Genomic DNA, 18,465 nt, shown 5'->3' on the forward strand with positions numbered 1-18,465 from the left:
GGTTCAGTCCATTGTCCTTTCCTTATGCTTTCCAGCTGACACCACTTTCTCATTCGTGCCCCATCTTCTCCTGGCTCTCTTTCTCTCGGTACCAAGCCATAGGAGCCCTCCCATGTCTTCCTGAATGTCTCATTGGTCATTTCCTGCTGCATGATCATATTCTGTTACACTCATAGATCACAATTGGATCAGCCCTTCCCCAGTCAGCTTGTTCTCTCTTTGGTAGATGCTCCCACCACGTCAGTGTGGCTCCAACCTCTCCCCTTGTAGCTGTGGCCTCATTGTGGCTGAGAGCCCTCTTGTCTCCTCAGGTAGAGGCCCAAGAAGTTAAAGACTTAAAAAAAGTCGCTAGAGAAATAGGTAAATCTTTTTCATTTTTCCATCTGTTTGATGTCCTAATTCCAGCCTTAGTTGCTTTCAGGATGATCCGCTTACTTGGGGTCTCCAGCCACATCCAGTATTAGCTTATTTTCCTGCTGCTTTCTGAGGAAACCCTGCTCCTAATTAACCTTCCACCCTGGTCCTCCATGAGGCTTTACAGATCACTTTGTATTTTTAGCTGGCATCTCTCCACTTGGAGAGGAGATCAAGTGTGGACTCTCAGGTTCCTTTTACAGCAAAACTTCTGTAGGAAAATTCCGGTCTTTTCCACTTTGCACTTTTCCCCGAGTTACTAGCTTATTTAAGAGAGAATTGCTTCAATTTTGTGCCATCTCTTCAACAAGTGGGTCTGACTGTACCCAGGTGGCAGAGGCATCTCCAGGCCTGTCACACACGTCAGTCAATAACCCCTTGTTTTCTTGCCTTTCTAGGTTTCTCTCGACTCCTGTGTTTGCACTTCAAAGTTGGTACTCAGCTCTGGGCTTTTCATCAAGAACATTTGAAAGTCCTCCATTCTATTCCAGGTCCATTTTTTCCCTCTGTAGGATTATTATTATTTTTTTTGACTTTCAACTGTTTTTTAATTTTTTTGGATTTTTTTAAATTTTTATTTAATATTTTTAGTTTTCAGCACTGATTTTCACAAGAGTTTGAATTACAAATGTTCTCCCCATTTCTACCTTCCCACCCACTCCAAGATGGCATGTATTCTGATTGCCTCATTCCCCAGTCAGCCCTCCTTTCTGTCACCCCACTCCTGCCCGTCCCCTTCTCCCTTTCTTGTAGAGCAAGATAGATTTCTATGCCCCATTGCCTGTACATCTTATTTCCTAGTTGCATGCAAACCTTTTTTTTGAACATCTATTTTTAAAACTTTGAGTTCCAAATTATCTCCCCACTCGCCCTCCCTCCAAAGGCAAGCAATTCAATATAGGCCACATGTGTATCATTATGTAAAACCCTTCCACAATACTCATGTTGTGAAATACTAAGTATATTTTGTTCCTTCCTATCCTATCCCCCTTTGTTCAATTTTCTCCCTTGACCCTGTCCCTTTTCAAAAGTGTTTCCTTTGATTACCTCCTCCCCCTATCTGCCCTCCCTTCTATCATCCCCCCTTTTTATCTCTTCCTTCCTTCTTTCCTGTGGGGTAAGAAACCCAGTTGAGTGTGTATGTTATTCCCTCTTCAGGTCAAATCTGATGAGAGCAAGATTCCCTCATTCCCCCTCACCTGTCCCCTCTTCTCTTCCAACTTTTATGTGAGATAATAATGTGAGATAATTTACCCCATTCTATCTCTCCCTTTCTCCCTCTCTCAATATATTCCTCTCTCATCCCTTAATTTGATTTTTTTTTAGATATCACTGCATCATATTCAACTCACCCTGTACCCTCTGTCTCTCTCTCTATATATGTATATGTATACTCCCTTCACCTACCCTAATACTGAGGTCTCATGAATTACACGCATCATCTTTACATGTAGGAATGTAAACAAAATAGCTCAATGTTACTAAGGCCCTTATGATTTCTCTTTCTTTTTTACCTTTTAGTGCTTCTCTTGATTCTTCTGTTTGAAAGTCAAATTTTCTATTCAGCTCTGGTCTTTTCACTGAGAAAGCTTGAAAGTCCTCTATTTTATTGAAAGTCCATATTTTGCCTTGGAGCATGATACTCAGTATTGCTGGTAGGTTATTCTTGGTTTTAATCCTAACTCCCTTGACCTGCAGAATATCATATTCCAGGCCCTTCAATCCTTTAATGTAGAAGCTTCTAGATCTTGTGTTATGCTGATTGTGTTTCCACAATACTCAAATTGTTTCTTTCTGGCTGCTCACAGTATTTTCCCCATGATCTGGGAGCACTAGAATTTGGCAACAATGTTCCTAGGAGTTTTCTTTTTGGGATCTTTTTGAGGAGGCAGTCGGTGGATTCTTTCAATTTCTATTTTACCCTCTGGCTCTGGAATATCAGAGCAGTTCTTCTTGATAAGTTTTTGAAAGATGATGTCTAGGCTCCTTTTTTGATCATGGCTTTCAGGTAGTCCAATAATTTTTAAATTATCTCTCCTGGATCTGTTTTCCAGGTCAGTGTTTTTTCCAATGAGATATTTCACATTGCCTTCTATTTTTTCATTCCTTTGGTTTTGTTTTATAATATCTTGATTTCTCATAAAGTCACTAGCTTCCACTTGCTCCAATCTCATTTTTAAGGTGGTATTTTCTTTAGTGGTCTTTTGGACCTTCTTTTCCATTTGGCTAATTCTGCCTTTCAAGGCATTCTTCTCCTCATTGGGTTTTTGGAGCTCTTTTGCCATTTGAATTAGTCTATTTTTTAAGGTGTTATTTTCTTCAGGATTTTTTGGGGTTTCCTCAACAAGATATTGGCTTGTTTTTCATGGTTTTCCTGCATCACTCTCATTTCTGTTCCCAGTTTTTCCCCTACTTCTCTAACTTGCTTTTCCAAATCCTTTTTGAGCTCTTCCACAGCCTGAGACCAGTTCATGTTTTTCTTGGAGGCTTTTGATGTAGGCTCTTTGACTTTGTTGACTTCTTCTGGCTGTATGTTTTGGTTTTTTTTGTCTCCAAAGAAAGATTCCAAAGTCTGAGTCTGGATCTGAGTCCGTTTTCGCTGTCTGGCCTTATTCCCAGCCAGCTACTTGATCCTTGAATTTTTCATCAGGGTATGACTGCTTGTAGAGTAGAGAGTACTTTGTCCCAAGCTTGAGGGGCTGTGCTGTTGTTTTCAGAAGTTTTTCTACACAGCAAGCTGTGGCACACCATCACTCCTCCTCCCCCAAGAAATGCCAGCTGGGACTGTGACTTCGATCTGAGCAGGCTCTGCACTCCTGCTTGGGTCCGCCACTTAATTCCTCCCATCAGATGGGCCTGGGGCCAGAAGCAACTGCAGCTATAGTTCTGTAGCTGCACCACCTCCGCTGCCCCCAGGGTGGTAGCTGAACCGTGTACTCCTTTCACTCCGTCCCCACAGTTTTTTTTTTCCCCACTAACCTTCTTTGTTGTCTTTGGTGTTTGTGGGTTGGTACTAGGGTGCAGAGACAGGAATAAACCAGGCCTTGCCATCTGGGAGCTTATGTTCTACTGGCTTCCTTCCTGATGCTGTTTCTCTTCTTTAAAATCCTGAGTCCTATTTCCAACAGCAGGTAGAGAGTGATGTGTTGAGCCCTGGGGATAGTGGCAGGTGGTGCTGTGGGGTGGGCTTCAGGTCAGGATCAGCCCTCTGGACCCCCTTCCTGCTGGTGACTGACGAGCTTGGGCTCTTGGTTTTCAGGGTGCGGCAAGAGAAGGAGAGATTACTGAGTGAACCACAGGAGAAGAGGAGGAAGGTGAGGCACTGAGGGAACCTGGGCTGGGCCTTGGTCTCCTCATCTGTGCACTGACACCACCTTGGTTGTGGCTGCAGCCATGCCCCTTCTCCCCATGTCCCATTCTGAGGCTGCTGCCCCTGGTTTCTCGGGCTTTTTCTGGGAATGGGGCAGGAGGTGGAGGGCAGTGCCTTGTGGGGGGGTGGTTTCCACGGCTCACGTGTGCAGTATCGGCCACAGGAGGATTGTCAGGACCAGGAGCAGAAGGAGCTGACAGAGGAGCAGGAGAAGGCCAAGGATGTTGCAGCTGCTGTCGGGGTCAGTAATAAATTAGTGTGTGTGTGTGTGTGTGTGTGTGTGTGTGTGTGTGTGTTTGTTTACAAATTAGTTTATTTATTTTTAGTTTTGAACATTCAATTCCATAAGATTTTGAATTCCATGTATTGTCCACATCTCTCCCCTCCCCCCACCCCAAGATGGCATGTAATTGGATATAGGCTCTACATAGGCATTCATATTGAACCTGTTTTCACATTAGTCGTATTATAATGAAATAGAACCAATGGGAGAAGCTATGAGAAAGAAGAAACAAAACAAAACAACAAAAAAGTTGAGCAAATAGTTTACTTCCCTCTGCATTCAGACTCCCAGTTTCTTTCTCTGGATGTGGATAGGATTTCATAACGTTCTCTATCTCTTGTTTGGTCATAAATCCTCCTTTCTCCATAGATCTGACAGGTAAACTATTCCTTGCTCTCCTAATTCACTTATAATACCAGCTTCTACATCTAAATCATGTACCCATTTTGACTTTATTTTGGTGTATGGTATAAGATGTTGGTCTATGCCCAATTTCTGCCATACTATTTTCTAGTTTTCCCAGCAGTTGTTGTCCAATAGTGAGTTCTTGTCCCAGAATCTGGAGTCATTGGGTTTATCAAACAGTAGATTACTATAATCATTGACTTCTGTGCCTTGTGTACCTAAACTATCCCACTGATCTACCCCTCTATTTCTTAGCCAGTACCAAGTAATCTTGATGATTGCTGCTTTATAATACTCTTAAAGATCTGGTATGGCTAGGTCATCTTCCCTTGCATTTCGTTTCATTAATTGGCTTGAGATTCTGGATCTTTTGTTCTTCCAGATGAATATTTTTATTTTTTCTAGCTCTATAAAATAATTTTATTGGTAGTTTGATTGTATGGTACTGAATAAGTAAATTGATTTAGGTAGTATAGTCATTTTCATTATATTGTCTCAGCCTACCCACGAGAAACTGATGTTTCTCTACTTATTTAGCTCTGACTTTATTAATGTGAAAAGTGTTTTGTAATTATGTTCATATAGGCCCTGGGTTTGACTCAGCAGGAGACTCCCCAATATTTTATGGTGTCTACAGTAACTTTAAATGGCATTTCTCTTTGTATCTCTTGCTGTTGGGCTTTGTTAGTATTATATAGATATACTGATGATTTATGTGGGTTTATTTTATAACCTGAAACTTTGCTAAAGTTGTTGATTATTTCAAATAGTTTATTCTTCATCTTTCTGTTAATTAATCAATTTATTTTTAGTTTTCAACATTCACTTCCACAAGACTTAGAGTTCCAAATTTTCTCCCCATCTCTCCCCTCCCCCCACCCCAAGATGGCATGCGTTCTGATTACAGTTTTTCCCAATCTGCCCCTTACCCTTATCCCCTTCCCTTCTATTTTCGGGTAAGGCAAAATAGGTTTCGATATACCATTGCCTGTATATCTTATTTCCCAGTTGCATGTAAAAACAATTTTTAACATTCGTTTTTAAAACTTGAGTTCCCCATTCCCACCCTTCCTCCCTCCCCACCCACCCTCATTGAGAAAGCAAGCAATTTGAAATAGGTTATGCATGTGTAGTCATGCAAAACACTTCCGTAACAGTCATGTTGTGAAAGGCTAACTATATTTCCCTCCATCCTATCCCACTCCCATTTACTCTGTTTTCTCCTTTGACCCTGTCCCTCCTCAAAAGTGTTTGCTTCTCATTACCCCCTCCTCCCATTTGTCCTCCTTTCTATCATGCCAACCTCTCGTATCCCCTTCCGCCCTACTTTCCTGTAGGGTAAGGTAGATTTCCACGCCCATTTGAGTGTGTATGTTATTCCCTCCTTAAGTGAAATCCGATGAGAGTAAGGTTCACTCATTCTCTCTCACCTCCCCCCTCTTCTCCTCCATTGTAAGAGCTTTTTCTTGCCTCTTTTATATTTCAAGTAGTTTTTTACTTGATTCTCTAGGATTGTCTAAGTATATCATCATATCATCTGCAAAGAGGGATCGCTTGGTTTCTTCTTTGCCTATTCTAATTCCTTCAGTTTCTTTTTCTTCTCTTATTGCTAAAGCTAAAGTTTCTAGTACTATGTTGAATAATAGTGGTGATAATGGACATCCGTGTTTCACCCCTTGTCCTGTTGGAAATGCTTCTAGCTTATCCCCATTACATATAATACTTGCTGATGGTTTTAGGTAGATGCTACTTATCGTTTTAAGGAAGGCTCCATTTATTCTTATGGTCTCTAGTGTTTTTTAATAAGAATGGGTGTTGTATTTTGTCAAAAGCGTTTTCTACATCTATTGAGATAATCATATGGTTTCTCTTAGTTTTATTGTTGATAGCATCAATTATACTGATAGTTTTCCTAATACTGAACCACCCTGCATTCCTGGTATAAATCCTACCTGGTCATAGTGTATTATTCTCCTGATAAGTTGCTACAATCTTTTTGGTAATATTTTATTTAAAATTTTGGCTTCTATAATCATTGGGGAAATTGGTCTATAATTTTCTTTCTCTGTTTTGTCTCATCCCGGTTTAGTTATCAATACCATATTTGTGTCATAAAAATAATTTGGTAGGAATCCTTCTTTCCCTGTTTTCCCAAGTAGTCAATACAGTATTGGAATGAATTGTTCTTTAAATGTTTGATAGAATTCACTTTTAAATTTATCTGGCCCTGCAAATTTTTGTCTAGGGCGTTCATTGAGGGCTTATTCAATTTCTTTTTTCTGAGATGGAGGTCTTGAAGTATTTTACTGCCTCTTCTGTTAATCTGGGCAATGTATATTTTTCTGAATATTCATCCATTTCACTAAGATTGTCAAATCTATTGGCAAAATAGTTCCTAATTATTGTTTTAATTTCCTCTTTGTTGGTAGTGAATTTACCCTTTTCGTTTTTGATCCTGGTAATTTGGTTTTCTTCTTTCTTTTTTTTTAATCAAATTAACCAGATGTTTATCAATTTTATTGGATTTTCATAAAACCAGTTCTTGGTTTCATTTATTAGTTCAATAGTTTTCTCGATTTCAATTTTATTAATCTCTCCTTTGGTTTTCAGTATTTCTAATTTGGTATTGAATTGGTGATTTTTAGTTTTTTTTCCTAGCTTTTTTAGTTGTATGCCCAATTCATTGATCTGCATCCCATTAGTTTTGGCATGTTGTCTCATTATTGCCCTTCTCTTGGATGAAGTTATTGATTGTATCTATGATTTGTTATTTAACCCACTCATTCTTTAAGATTAGATTATTTAGTTTCCGCTTACTTTTTAGTCTGACTTTCCACGGCCCTTTATTACATGTAATTTTAATTGCACCATGAACTGAAAAGGATGCATTTAATATTTCTCCCTTTCTGCATTGGCTTGTGAGGTTTCCATGTTATAGTACATGGTCAATTTTTGTTTGGTTTCCTGTGCTGCTGAGAAAATGGCATATTGCTTTCTATCCCCATTCAATTTTCTCCATAGGTCTACCATATCTAAATTAATATCTATCTATCTGTCTGTCTGTCTAGCTATTTTAGTTTACAAGATTCAGTTGCATAAGCTTTTGAGTTTTACGTTTTCTCCCTCTCTCCTCCCCCTTCCCCAAGACAGCATGCAATCTGATATAGGCTCTACATATACATTCATATTAAACATATTTTCACATTAGTCATGTTGTAAAGAAGAATTATAACCAATGGAATGAACTACGGGAAAGAAAAAAAAAGAGAGCAAATAGTATGCTTCCATCCTCATTCAGATTCCAAAGTTTTTTCTCTGGATGTGGATAGCATTTTCCATTGTGAGTCTTTTGGGGTCGTCTTAGATCCTTGCATTGCTGAGAGAGCTAAGTCTATCAAAATCAGTCTTCACACAATGCATCTGTAACTGTGTACAATATTCTCCTAGTTGTGATCCCCTCACCCAGCATCAGTTCATATAAGTCTTTCTAGGTTTTTCTGAAGGCTTCCTGCTCATCATTTCTTATAGCACGACAGTATTCCATTACATTCATATACCACAACTTGTTCAGCCATTCCCCAGCTGATGGGCATCCCCTCAATTTCCAATTCTTGGCCACCACATAAAAGCTGCTAGAAATATTCTTGTACGTGTGGGTCCCTTTCCCACTTGTGTGATCTTTTTGGGATGCAAACCTAGAAGTGGCTTGTTCAAAGGGCATGCACACTTTTATAGCCCTTTGGGCATAGTTCCAAATTTTTCTCCAAAATAGTTGGATCAATTCACCACTCCACCAGGCATGCAGTGGTGTTCCAATTTCCTCACATCTTTTCCAGCATTTATCACTTTCCTGTTTTGTCATGTTAGCCAGTCTGATAGGTATGATGTGGTTCCTAAGAGTTGTTTTGATTTGCATTTCTCTAATCAATAGTGATTTAGAGTATTTTTTCATACTACTGTAGATATCTTTAATTTCTTCCTCATAAAACTGCCTGTTCAAATCCTTTAACCATTTATCGGTTGGGGAAATATCTAACTTTGTTTAAATTCTATTCACCTTTTTACCTTCTGTCTTCCTAATTTTGTGGTTAGATTTATCTAGTTAAGAAAGTGGGTGGTTGAAGTCCCCCACTAGTATGGCTTTGTTGTCCATTTCTTCCTATTACTCCCTTCACTTCTCTTCTAAGAATGAGGATGCTATACTATTTGGTGCACATATGTTCAGTAATGATATTGCTTCTTTTTCTGTGGTGCCTTTTAGTATGATGTAGTTTGTTTCCTTATCTCTTTTAATTAGATCTGTTTTTGCTTTTGCTTTGTCTGAGATCAGGAATGCTACCCCTGCTTTTTTTACTTCAGCTGAAGCATAATATATTCTACTCCAGCCTTTTACCTTTACCCTGTGTATATCCCACTCTGTTTCTAATGTGTTTCTTGTAAACAACATATTGTAAGATTATGATTTTTAATCCACTCTGATGTCTGCTTATGTTTTATGGGAGAGTTCCTCCCATTCACATTCACAGTTATGATTACTATGTGTTTCTTTCTCCAACCTATTGCCCCCTCCCCCATTCATGCTTTTCTTTCCCCTTTCTGCCACCCCCTCTATCAGCCCCCTCCCTTTTCTTTCCCTTTTCCTTTACTACTTCTTCCCTCTATTCTATCTTTTCTTCCTCCTTTCCCCTCCTAACTGCCTATAGGACAAGTTAGATTTCTATATCTAAGTATGTTATTCCCTCCTTGTGCTAATTCCAATAAGAGTAAGGTTAAACAGTGCTCGTCACCCTCCCTTTTTACCTCTACTGTAATAGGTCTTTGTGCTTCATCATATGATGTAATTTACCCTTTCCTGCCTCCTCCTTTCCTCTTCTTCCATTACAATCCCTTTTCATCACTTAATTTTTTTTTATCATCACATCAAAGTCAACTTAAACCCACCCCCTCTGTCTATGTATTTCTCTTCTAGACATCATAATAAAGGTACAGTTCTCAAGAGTTATAGGTATCATCTTCCCATGTAGGTCCCTAAACAGTTTACCCTTATTGAATAACATTGTTTTTTTTTTCTTTTTCTTTCTTGAAAGATGCTCTCCAGGTTCTTTTTTTCATCATGGCTTTCCAGTAGACCAATAATTCTTAATTGTCTCTCCTGGAACTATTTTCCAGGTCAGTTGTTTTTCCAGCGAGATATTTTGTGTTTTCTTCTATTTTTTCATTCTTTTAATTTTATTTGATTGATTCATGATGTCTATAATTATAGAGTCACTAGCTTCCAGTTACCCAATTCTAATTTTTAACATACTGTTTTCTTCAGTCAGCTTTTGTACCTCCCTTTCCATTTGGCCATTTCTCCTTTTTAAGGAGTTGTTTTCTTCAGTGTACTTTTTTCATTTTGCCAATTGTATTTTTAAAAGAATTATTCAATTTTTCTTCTACCTCTCTTATTTGACTTTTAAAATCCTTCTTGAGCTCTTCCAAGAAGACTTTTTAGACTTGAGATCAGTTCATATTCCTCTTTGAGGTTTCTGATATAGGTATATTCACCATGTTGTCCTCTCTTGAATTTGTGTTTTGATCTTCCCTGTCACCAAGGCACTTCTCTGTGGTCATTTTTTTCTTTCTTGCTTTTTGCTCATGTTCTTTGCCTTTTTTCTGGCTTTTAAAGTTGATCTATGCTTCTGGGGCACAGGAGGCACTGTCCCAGGCTGTGTACTAGGGGGCTGGTCACTGGCTTTGTGTGCTGGGGTCTCAGGTGCTGGCAGTTGGAGGCTGTAGGGGTCTGGTAGCTTACCTGGTGCTAAGCTGAACTGGTGTTGGTGGCTGGTGTGTGCCTGGTGTTGGCGCTTGCCTTCTCCTCCACCCTGGGGCTCAGGATCTCCCATTCATCCTGAGGTGGGGCTTCCTGCTGGCTTTCTGGGACACCTCCCATCCTGTACTCATCCCCTTTGGCTACAGCAAGAGGGACCTTTCCTGTTAATCCCCCTAGCCTTCCAAGCTAAATGACTGTTTCATCCCATCTTTGTATTGGATCCACTGTTCCAGGATTTTTCCTGAGGCGATAATTTATGGGTTTTTCAAGGTCAGTAATGGCGTGTGAGAGCGACTTCCTGCTTGCTCTGCCATCTTGGCTTCTGGAAGTCCTGAATAACAAATTCTTGAATGTAACAGTGGGTGTACAGGTGAGGCCCCATCTGTGGCTCCCTTGCCCCCCCCTCCTTATCTGGCAAGTCCATACAGGTGCTGGGAGGTGTGACCTGCTCAGAGCTATAGAAAGGTGGCAGGCTGCTGGGAGGCTCTTAGGCCACTCTTAGGCCAAGCCCACCCTGAGTCCTTTTCCAGTGTTGGTACAAATGGTCATCTACTTGAGTACCTCCCAGGATCAGGGAAACCCTTTAGTTGCTAAGCCACCCATTGTGTTTTTGGACAGCTCTGGGTGTCAGGAGCTGCCCAGATGCCCCTGACTCTGTCCTCAGTGGCATCTTCTGAGTGCTCACCTTGCATGGACATGAAGAGACAGACCCGTTGTGTTGCCTCTCAGTCTTCTCTCTTCCTGGCTCATTGGTCCCAGGTCCTTTGGCATTGGATTGCCCTTTTCTGGGGACTGTCCAGCTTATCAATGTCAAGCTTCTGGGTGTAGCCTGAGCCTGGGAGGGGGGCAGAGGCCAGAGGCACCAGTGCCTCCTCCTTATTTTTGGAAGCCCTGCCCACCGGCCTCTCTTGGCACATTGTTGGCTCTCTCCCTGGCTTTCTGGGGTGCTGTGTCATTCAGCCGACCCACTCTGAGCCTTCTTTCCCCTACAAGCCCCGGGTCCTTTTCATGTGAGCTACTGTTTAGCCACACCTCCCACCCTTCAAAGTTGGATTGTTTGATGGGTTGGCATGGTCAGCACCATGGTCAGCTACAGCCCAAGGCTATGTGTGAGACCAATGGGGGCCAATGACAAAACAGTGAGAGAACACTGGATTGGTGTTTAGCCATCAGCGTGGACTATGTACCATGTGATCTCTTAGCTTCTCTGAAAAATGGGGTGGGGGGATGGACTCAATGACCTCCAAAGTCTTTTCCAGCTCTAAAACTCTGAACCTCCCCAACCTTCTGTGACCCAGGAGGAGGAGCAGGGAAAGAAGGCCTTGGGAGGACTCTCCAAGGTGAGCTTAGGGAGGAGGGAAAGCCTCCATTCTGGACCAGCCTGGGGAGCCATTGGCTCCTCACAAGGCACTACATTCAACAGGCTCTGCAGGCTTGCCTTAGTCTGGGCCATGCCTCAGCTCCCACTGCACATGGCAGCCAGGACCAGACTCCAGTTTCCATGCCCTGTACTGATGGTCAGCTTTTTCCAGTCAGCAGACAGTCAAGCCCAAGGGCTCCCTGCCCCTCAGAAATGTTATCTGGGGTTTAGCTACTCACATTGAGATGAGCCTGTCTCCCTCTTCCTCCCCCATTGTCCTCAGTGATCGGGTACTTGGTCCATGAGGAGATGACGATTCCCCTCTCACCCAGGGCCACCTAATGGAGGAGAGGTCCACACATCCCCAGAAAATGAGCCATTGGGCCCTGACAGGCACAAGACAGACTTCTCACAAACAGCAACTTCTGCTGCCATAATTGTCTCCGTAAACATCCTCTCTTCTGAGACTCCCGGAAACCTTGTGCTAGAGGCAGTGTGTGGATTATCCATATATTACAGGTTAAGAAACTGAGCCTCAGAGAGGGGGAGACATATCCTGAGTCTTAGTCCTGGCCTGTGGCCACTCTGGGCCTCAGTCTCCCTCATCAGTCTGGTGGGGTGGGGGGAGGTTTGGATGGGATCATCTCAAAGGGTCCTTTCAGCTCTGGCAGCCCAAGGTGCCCTCCAGTGTGCCAGAAAGTGCTAGAGGTCTCCTTTCTTCTTTGGAGTCTAGTTTGAAATTCTTGTGAAATGACCCCACAGGACTCCAAGGGGGGCCCCAAGATCAATCCAGACAACCATGGGATGGATCTGAATAGTGAGAACTCCACAAATGATAAGCCCCGGGCCGAAAAGCGTGTTCCTGTTTTGTTCGAAGGTAAGTTTGTACCCTCACCTCTTTACAAATGGCTTACCATTAGATTGGACCAGAGTATACTGAAGGAGAGCAATGTCTGACAAGTCTAGAAAGGTGTGCTGGGGGCAAGTTGTGAAGCTTGGGCGTTGCATGCCAACAGAAGCTTATATTTGTTCTATAGGCCAAGGAGGGGAGGGATGTTGTCAGCCCTGCTGGGCTTTAGAAAAATCCCTTTGTAGTTGCGTGGAGGGTGGGGGGCGGTGGGGCAAGGCTCGAGGCAGGAGACCATTTGGGAGGGCGCTGCAGTAGTGCAAGTGAGAAGCAGCCATGGCAGGTCCGATGTCAGATAAGGTGGAAATGGAAAGTATAAGGTGTAGCTATTGGTGGGCCATGTGGGATGAGAGGGAGGGAGGAGTCGGGTAACACTGAGCCCATGAGCAAGGTGGCAGTGCCCTCAGCAGTAAGAGGGAAGTATAGACGAGAGGAGAGAGAGATTTCTGGACATTGGATATTCTGAGTTTGAGGTGTCTATGGGACATCCAGTTTGAAATATCCATTGTGCAGTTGGAGATTTCGGGCTGGCACTGAGGAGAGAGGTAAGGGCTGGACACACAGCTTTGGGAGTGATCCATGTAGAGTGGTAGTTGTACTCCTGAAAGCTGAGGAGGTCACCCAAGGAGACTGTATGGAGGAAAGGAGAAGGGGGCCCAGGACAGAGCCCTGGAGATACCCATGGTTAGTGGGCATGATCTGGACATAGACTCAACAGAGAAGGCTGAGAAGGAGAAGCAGGACAGGAGAAGGTGCCTAGTAGTGCTCTCAGCAGCAGAGAGGTCAGGAGGGATGCGGCTCAGGGAAGGATTGCTTGGTTTGGTAGTTAGGACGTTCCTGGGGGCAGCTGTGGTTGAATGATGAATTAGAAGCCAGATTTCAAGAGCTGAGGAGAGGAAGGGGGCAGTGAGAGTCTGGCTTTTTAAAGGAGTTGGGCAGAGGGAGGGGAAGAGAGACATAGCAAGGCGGGCTCTTCTGAGGCTCCTTCAGGGATAAAGGAGACCAGGGAAGCAGCCCCACTGGAGAGGGGAAAAGACTAGAGAAAAGGGGCTGAGATCAGGGCCCCTGGAGAGGGCTTGGTCTTACTGAGCGGGAGGACCACCTCCTCATGGGAGATGGGAGGACGGAAGAGCCTGGGGCCTGAGGTCAGGGGCTTTATAAGGGGAGAAGGGTAACTTGGGGAGGAGGAGGAAAAAGGTTCTCGGCTATGAAGTCTGGAGTTATGGGGGTGGTGTGGGAGGCTTGAGAGAAGGGAAGGTTTGGAATAGACTTGAAGGGGGAGTCACCAGGACTTGAGTGGCATCTCCCTGTGAGCCCCCTTCTCTGGCATAACCCCTGACTCTTTCCTGCCCAGTGCCCCAGCTCAGCCCGGAGCTCATCAGGCAGTTGTGCCAGCCTCTTCCCCCGAACCCATACTTCGAGAGTTTCCGCAGTCGAAGGGCCCAGGACGTATTCAACAAGAGTAAACTGGAGGATCAAACACCTAAAACAACTCCAAAAGACTCATGAATGAAGCAGACTGTTGACTGTTTTGTTTTGGTTTAGTTTGTTTTTTCTTTCTCATGTTTCCTCCCATTCGTTCTAATTCTTCTGTACAATGTGACTAATGTGAAAATCTATTTAATAAGAATGTATCTGAGAGCCTACATAGGATTGCACGCCATGTTGGGGAGGAGGTAGGGGAGGGAAGCAGAGAAAAATTAAACCTTATTGAAGTTGTCAACCTGAAAGTTTGGTTAAAGTAGGCAAACAAGCTAGGTGATATGTAAATTCGTGATGTTTATTCCCTTAAAGGTAGCGAAGCTAGCTTACTTGTACCTAGAAGGAGCCAGAGCTTAAGTTCTGACTGTCTGAACAAAGGAATGAGAAGGTTTAAATACATTTTTAGTCCCAACTCAGCATGCCTGCATTATTCAGTTTTGTGGTCCCATGTATGTTTAACCACGATACAAGAAAAGGATTTCCCTTAATGGAGTAGGTTGTAAATATAATAAGTCAAGATAGTTGACAAAGTGTCAATTTTAAATTACAACCCAGGATCTCTGTGTTTAATTTACGATTAACATGCCAAAACATAGTATATGCCCATAATATATTAAGATAAGAAAAAGTCACATTATTCAAGATAGTTTCTTGAGTTAAAGGTCTCATCCTTAATGGCTAATAGACAGAGGAAAGAATGCTCTTAAGTCAGCCAGATCTGGCCTTGTTGACATAGGAGGAGGTATTCTCTGAGTTTACTCAGAGAACAAAGAAGCTTAGGTTCAGACTCTTCTTCTGGTAAATCAGTTCAGGCTCTTCCTCAGGCTCTGACCCTTATTGAAGTTACTAACTTGATTTTAAATGATTATCATTTCCTCCTTTTGGTCAAAGGCAAGCTGAAAGCTTCACCTTTAGACCAAGGAAGATATGGAAAAACCTCTCTCTTCCTCGGGAGTGAAGTTCTAAAAATCCTTACCCAGGGGGGTTCAAGTTTATTTTTTTTTTCTGTGGTTGGACATCCCCAGAGATGGGCAGTCACTGCAAAGTAATTGTAAACAAGCAGAAGGAGCAAGTTGCAAGGGGGTCAGGGTAAGGAGCATAATGGGAAAAATAGAGCAGCTAAGTAAAATAAGCTAAAGATACCAAAGATATAGGTAACCAATCTTGGAAATGCAAAGGACTCAGAAAAGGGAGCTGTTCATGCAGGTCTGGTCCTGACTCTTGGTAAAGCTGTCTATGTCTGACGTCGTCTTTTTCAGACCCCTTTGAAACTGGAGGGCCAGGTCTCCTATGAGTTCAGATGTCCACTCGGGAGCAGGGGCAATCATCAGATGTGACAGAGGGATCAAGGAGTCCATATTCACAAGTTGGCAGCTATAGGAGTAGTTAGACCTGACAGGGGCTCCCAGAACACATATGATTTGATAATTGAGAGAAAAAAAACAGCACAACATAGATCCTTGACCAAAGGCACATAGAAATGGTTCAGTTTCCCAGCCACGCAGGGCTAAGTTCAAACAGTGCAATAAATGGTTCAGTATCTGTAGTAACAATCTTGCTAGCAGCTGCTGTGGGGGTGTAAGATCTACCAACAAGTCGCACCCAGAAAGCTGCCAACACAGGTTCTTTTGATCTGCTTTACTAAGGAAAGTAGCATTAAGGGGTTAATAATCTTATTTCAAACCAACACACAAATATCATTCACTTAGTTCAGGGCTAAAAGCCAGCACCCTGAACTTCAGAGAAAATACAAACAAATTACAAATGTCAGTAGACAGACCTTGTCTGATTAAAATCACAACATATAGTTGCCAGAGAAGAACCAACATCTGAGTTGTAAAGCTGGGGGTGGGGCAGTTGCAGCTTACCCAGAGTCTCAACACTTCTTACACGAGTGTGCCCCTCAAAAGTCAAATGCCAAGCTGTCCTCAATTATATCCTGTTCAGAGCCCTGAGGGCTCTGACCTCACCCAGGCTAGTTATCTCTGTGCTGAGATATAACCAAGACAAAAAGACCCCACTTCATCTGCCCCATTCAAACACAGGCCAGAATCATTAAAGGCACTTAAGAGAAGAAAAGCAAAAAGTCCCACCTTAATTTCTATTACAGTATCCCAGCCACACAGGGCTGAGTTTAAACAAATACAATAAAGTTTTTCTCACAATTCACAAAATTGCACAATTACATTGTCAGGTACAGATCAAACCACTTAGATGGTTCACAGTAGACTGGTACTGAGAGGGGACATTCATATGTCACATGTTTACATTTACACATTAGATAACCAAGAAAACTTAATCATGAATCATACATAGTAATGCAATCATTATCAACAATGTTAACCAACGTTAAATTCCTTGTATCCCAGTTACCTATTCCCAATGTCTATTTAAGCAGCGCTTTTTGAATCCCAGATGCCTGATGTCGTTATCTGGTTGGTCCCTAGATGTCGTCCTTTCTTTGACAAAAAGGTCTTATTCTTAGGACAGTTCTGCTTCTTCTGTTTCATATCTAGAAATTCCCAGATAATTCTTACTTAATATAACTTAGTACAGTCTCTTAAATGTGATTCTCCATTTTTGAAACTTCGGAGTATTTCAGTGTATATTTTATTATCTGCTGTTTCTGTCCTTACCTGAACCTTGTACCTGGTATAAGAATCCTTTAAAATGTGAAGGTCCAACCATAAAATGAGCTCATCTGCCTTTTAAAATTATCAGACAGATGCCTTAATAAAGGAGAAATAATTTTACTTTTATCACTGTCTTATACAATTTTGTGCAAAAATCCAAATGTAAGATCTATTTACCAAAATATAATAAATATTGGAAGTCAATCATATGTATCTGTGTATAATTCTTAGAAGAATCAATCTGATCCTATTGCTTTTCTCAAAATTTGCTATCTTTTTTTTAGACATCTATCACTTTACATCTCTGTCCTATTACTTTGTCTAATCATTTCCTCCTTTTGGAGAATGTTATCTCTGTGTTATTTTTATTTGGGGAATATAGGTCAAAATTGCAAGCTATTTATTCCTGCATCCCATCGTAGTAATTCAAAGATATTCCAATATCCATCTATGACCTAATAGATTTAGCATTCTGTTTACAAAAGTTCTTGATAATATAAATTTGCTGTAAAAGAAAAAGAGGGACAATATCATATATCTTAGAAGGAAAGAACTTCAAATAGGGTCAAACAGAGATAAAATACATTTTTGCAATTGGAACAGAGAAGTGCAGAGTTTACCCAGAGCAGAGGCTAGTTTCTCAATGATGATACTACTTGAAGGCAGGGCTTAGGGAATGCTAGCCACAGGCCCAATCCATCTACCTCTCCCTTCCCCCACAACTGCAAAATTTACTGAGCCTAGGGTGGTTTGCAGCTGCTGGGACAGGGTGGGCAAGAAATGTATAGGACCTAGGTGACATTTCCAAGCTTTGCCAACAAGGATGGGCTACAAAGTGTCCAGGGGCACAAGACTGTCAGGGTACTGCCAGTCTGCAAATTGCTGCCCCTCCCCTCCTTTGGCCAGGTTGGAAAGGGTGATTTAAGGTTTCCATACAATTTTCCAACATTCTCTTCTCATAATCTGATCTGGGGATGAGAACTTAACAAGAACCCTTGTGGCTGATTAGAAATTCCCACACTGAGACACCCTCTTAACTCTGCGGAGGCAGTGGGGAATGAGTGATCAGAATTGGGAGGAGGTGTTTTAGCAGGAGTGAGCTACTGGAGTGATCTACACTCTCAGGAGTTCTCTCCCAAAATTCCAACAAAACAGTTTCCAAACTTTAATGATTAATCCCAGAATCTGTTAAGATGTTTTTAGCTCATACACACAGGGTAAAGGTAAAAGGCTGGAGTAAAATATATTGTGTCTCAGCTAAAGTAAAAAAAGCAGGTACAGCAATCCTAATCTCAGACAAAACAAAAGTAAAGATAGATTTAATTAAAAGAGATAAGGAAGGACATTATATCCTGCTAAAAGGCACCATAAACAATGAAGCAATATCATTGTTTAACATATGTGCACCAAGTGGTAAGGGATACAGATTCTTAGAGGAGAGGTTAAGGGAGTTACAGGAAGAAATAGACAGCAAAACTATAATATTGGGAGACCTCAATGTCCCCCCTTTCTGAACTTGACAAATCTAACCTCAAAATAAATAAGAAAGAAGTTAAGGAGGTAAACAGAATTTTAGAAAAGGCAGGTATGAGAGACCTCTGGAGAAAACTGAATGGGGATAAAAAGGAATATACTTTCTTCTCAGCGGTACATGGCACATACTCAAAAATTGACCATGTACTAGGGCATAAAAACCTCACAATCCAGTGCAGAAAGGCAGAAGTAGTCAAAGCACACTTTTCAGATCATGATGCAATAAGAATTCTTTGTAACAAAGAACCGTGGAAAAATAAGCTAAA

At 41.9% G+C, this 18,465-nt stretch overlaps 1 protein-coding gene across 1 annotated transcript in view; it reads left to right on the plus strand.

Annotated features, from left to right (window-relative positions):
• LOC118833237 (condensin complex subunit 3-like) overlaps positions 1-16,872 on the plus strand; it is an 89,757-nt gene extending 72,885 nt beyond the window's left edge. Inside the window, 4 exon segments of the mRNA XM_036740602.1 lie at positions 3,674-3,728; positions 3,948-4,025; positions 12,407-12,521; positions 13,906-16,872. Coding sequence (XP_036596497.1) covers positions 3,674-3,728; positions 3,948-4,025; positions 12,407-12,521; positions 13,906-14,060 — 403 coding nt within the window. The 3' untranslated portion in view covers positions 14,061-16,872.
• The last annotated feature ends 1,593 nt before the right edge of the window (positions 16,873-18,465 follow it).

This window comes from Trichosurus vulpecula (assembly GCF_011100635.1).
Source record: "Trichosurus vulpecula isolate mTriVul1 chromosome X unlocalized genomic scaffold, mTriVul1.pri SUPER_X_unloc_5, whole genome shotgun sequence".
NCBI classification, from domain to species: Eukaryota; Metazoa; Chordata; class Mammalia; order Diprotodontia; family Phalangeridae; genus Trichosurus; species Trichosurus vulpecula.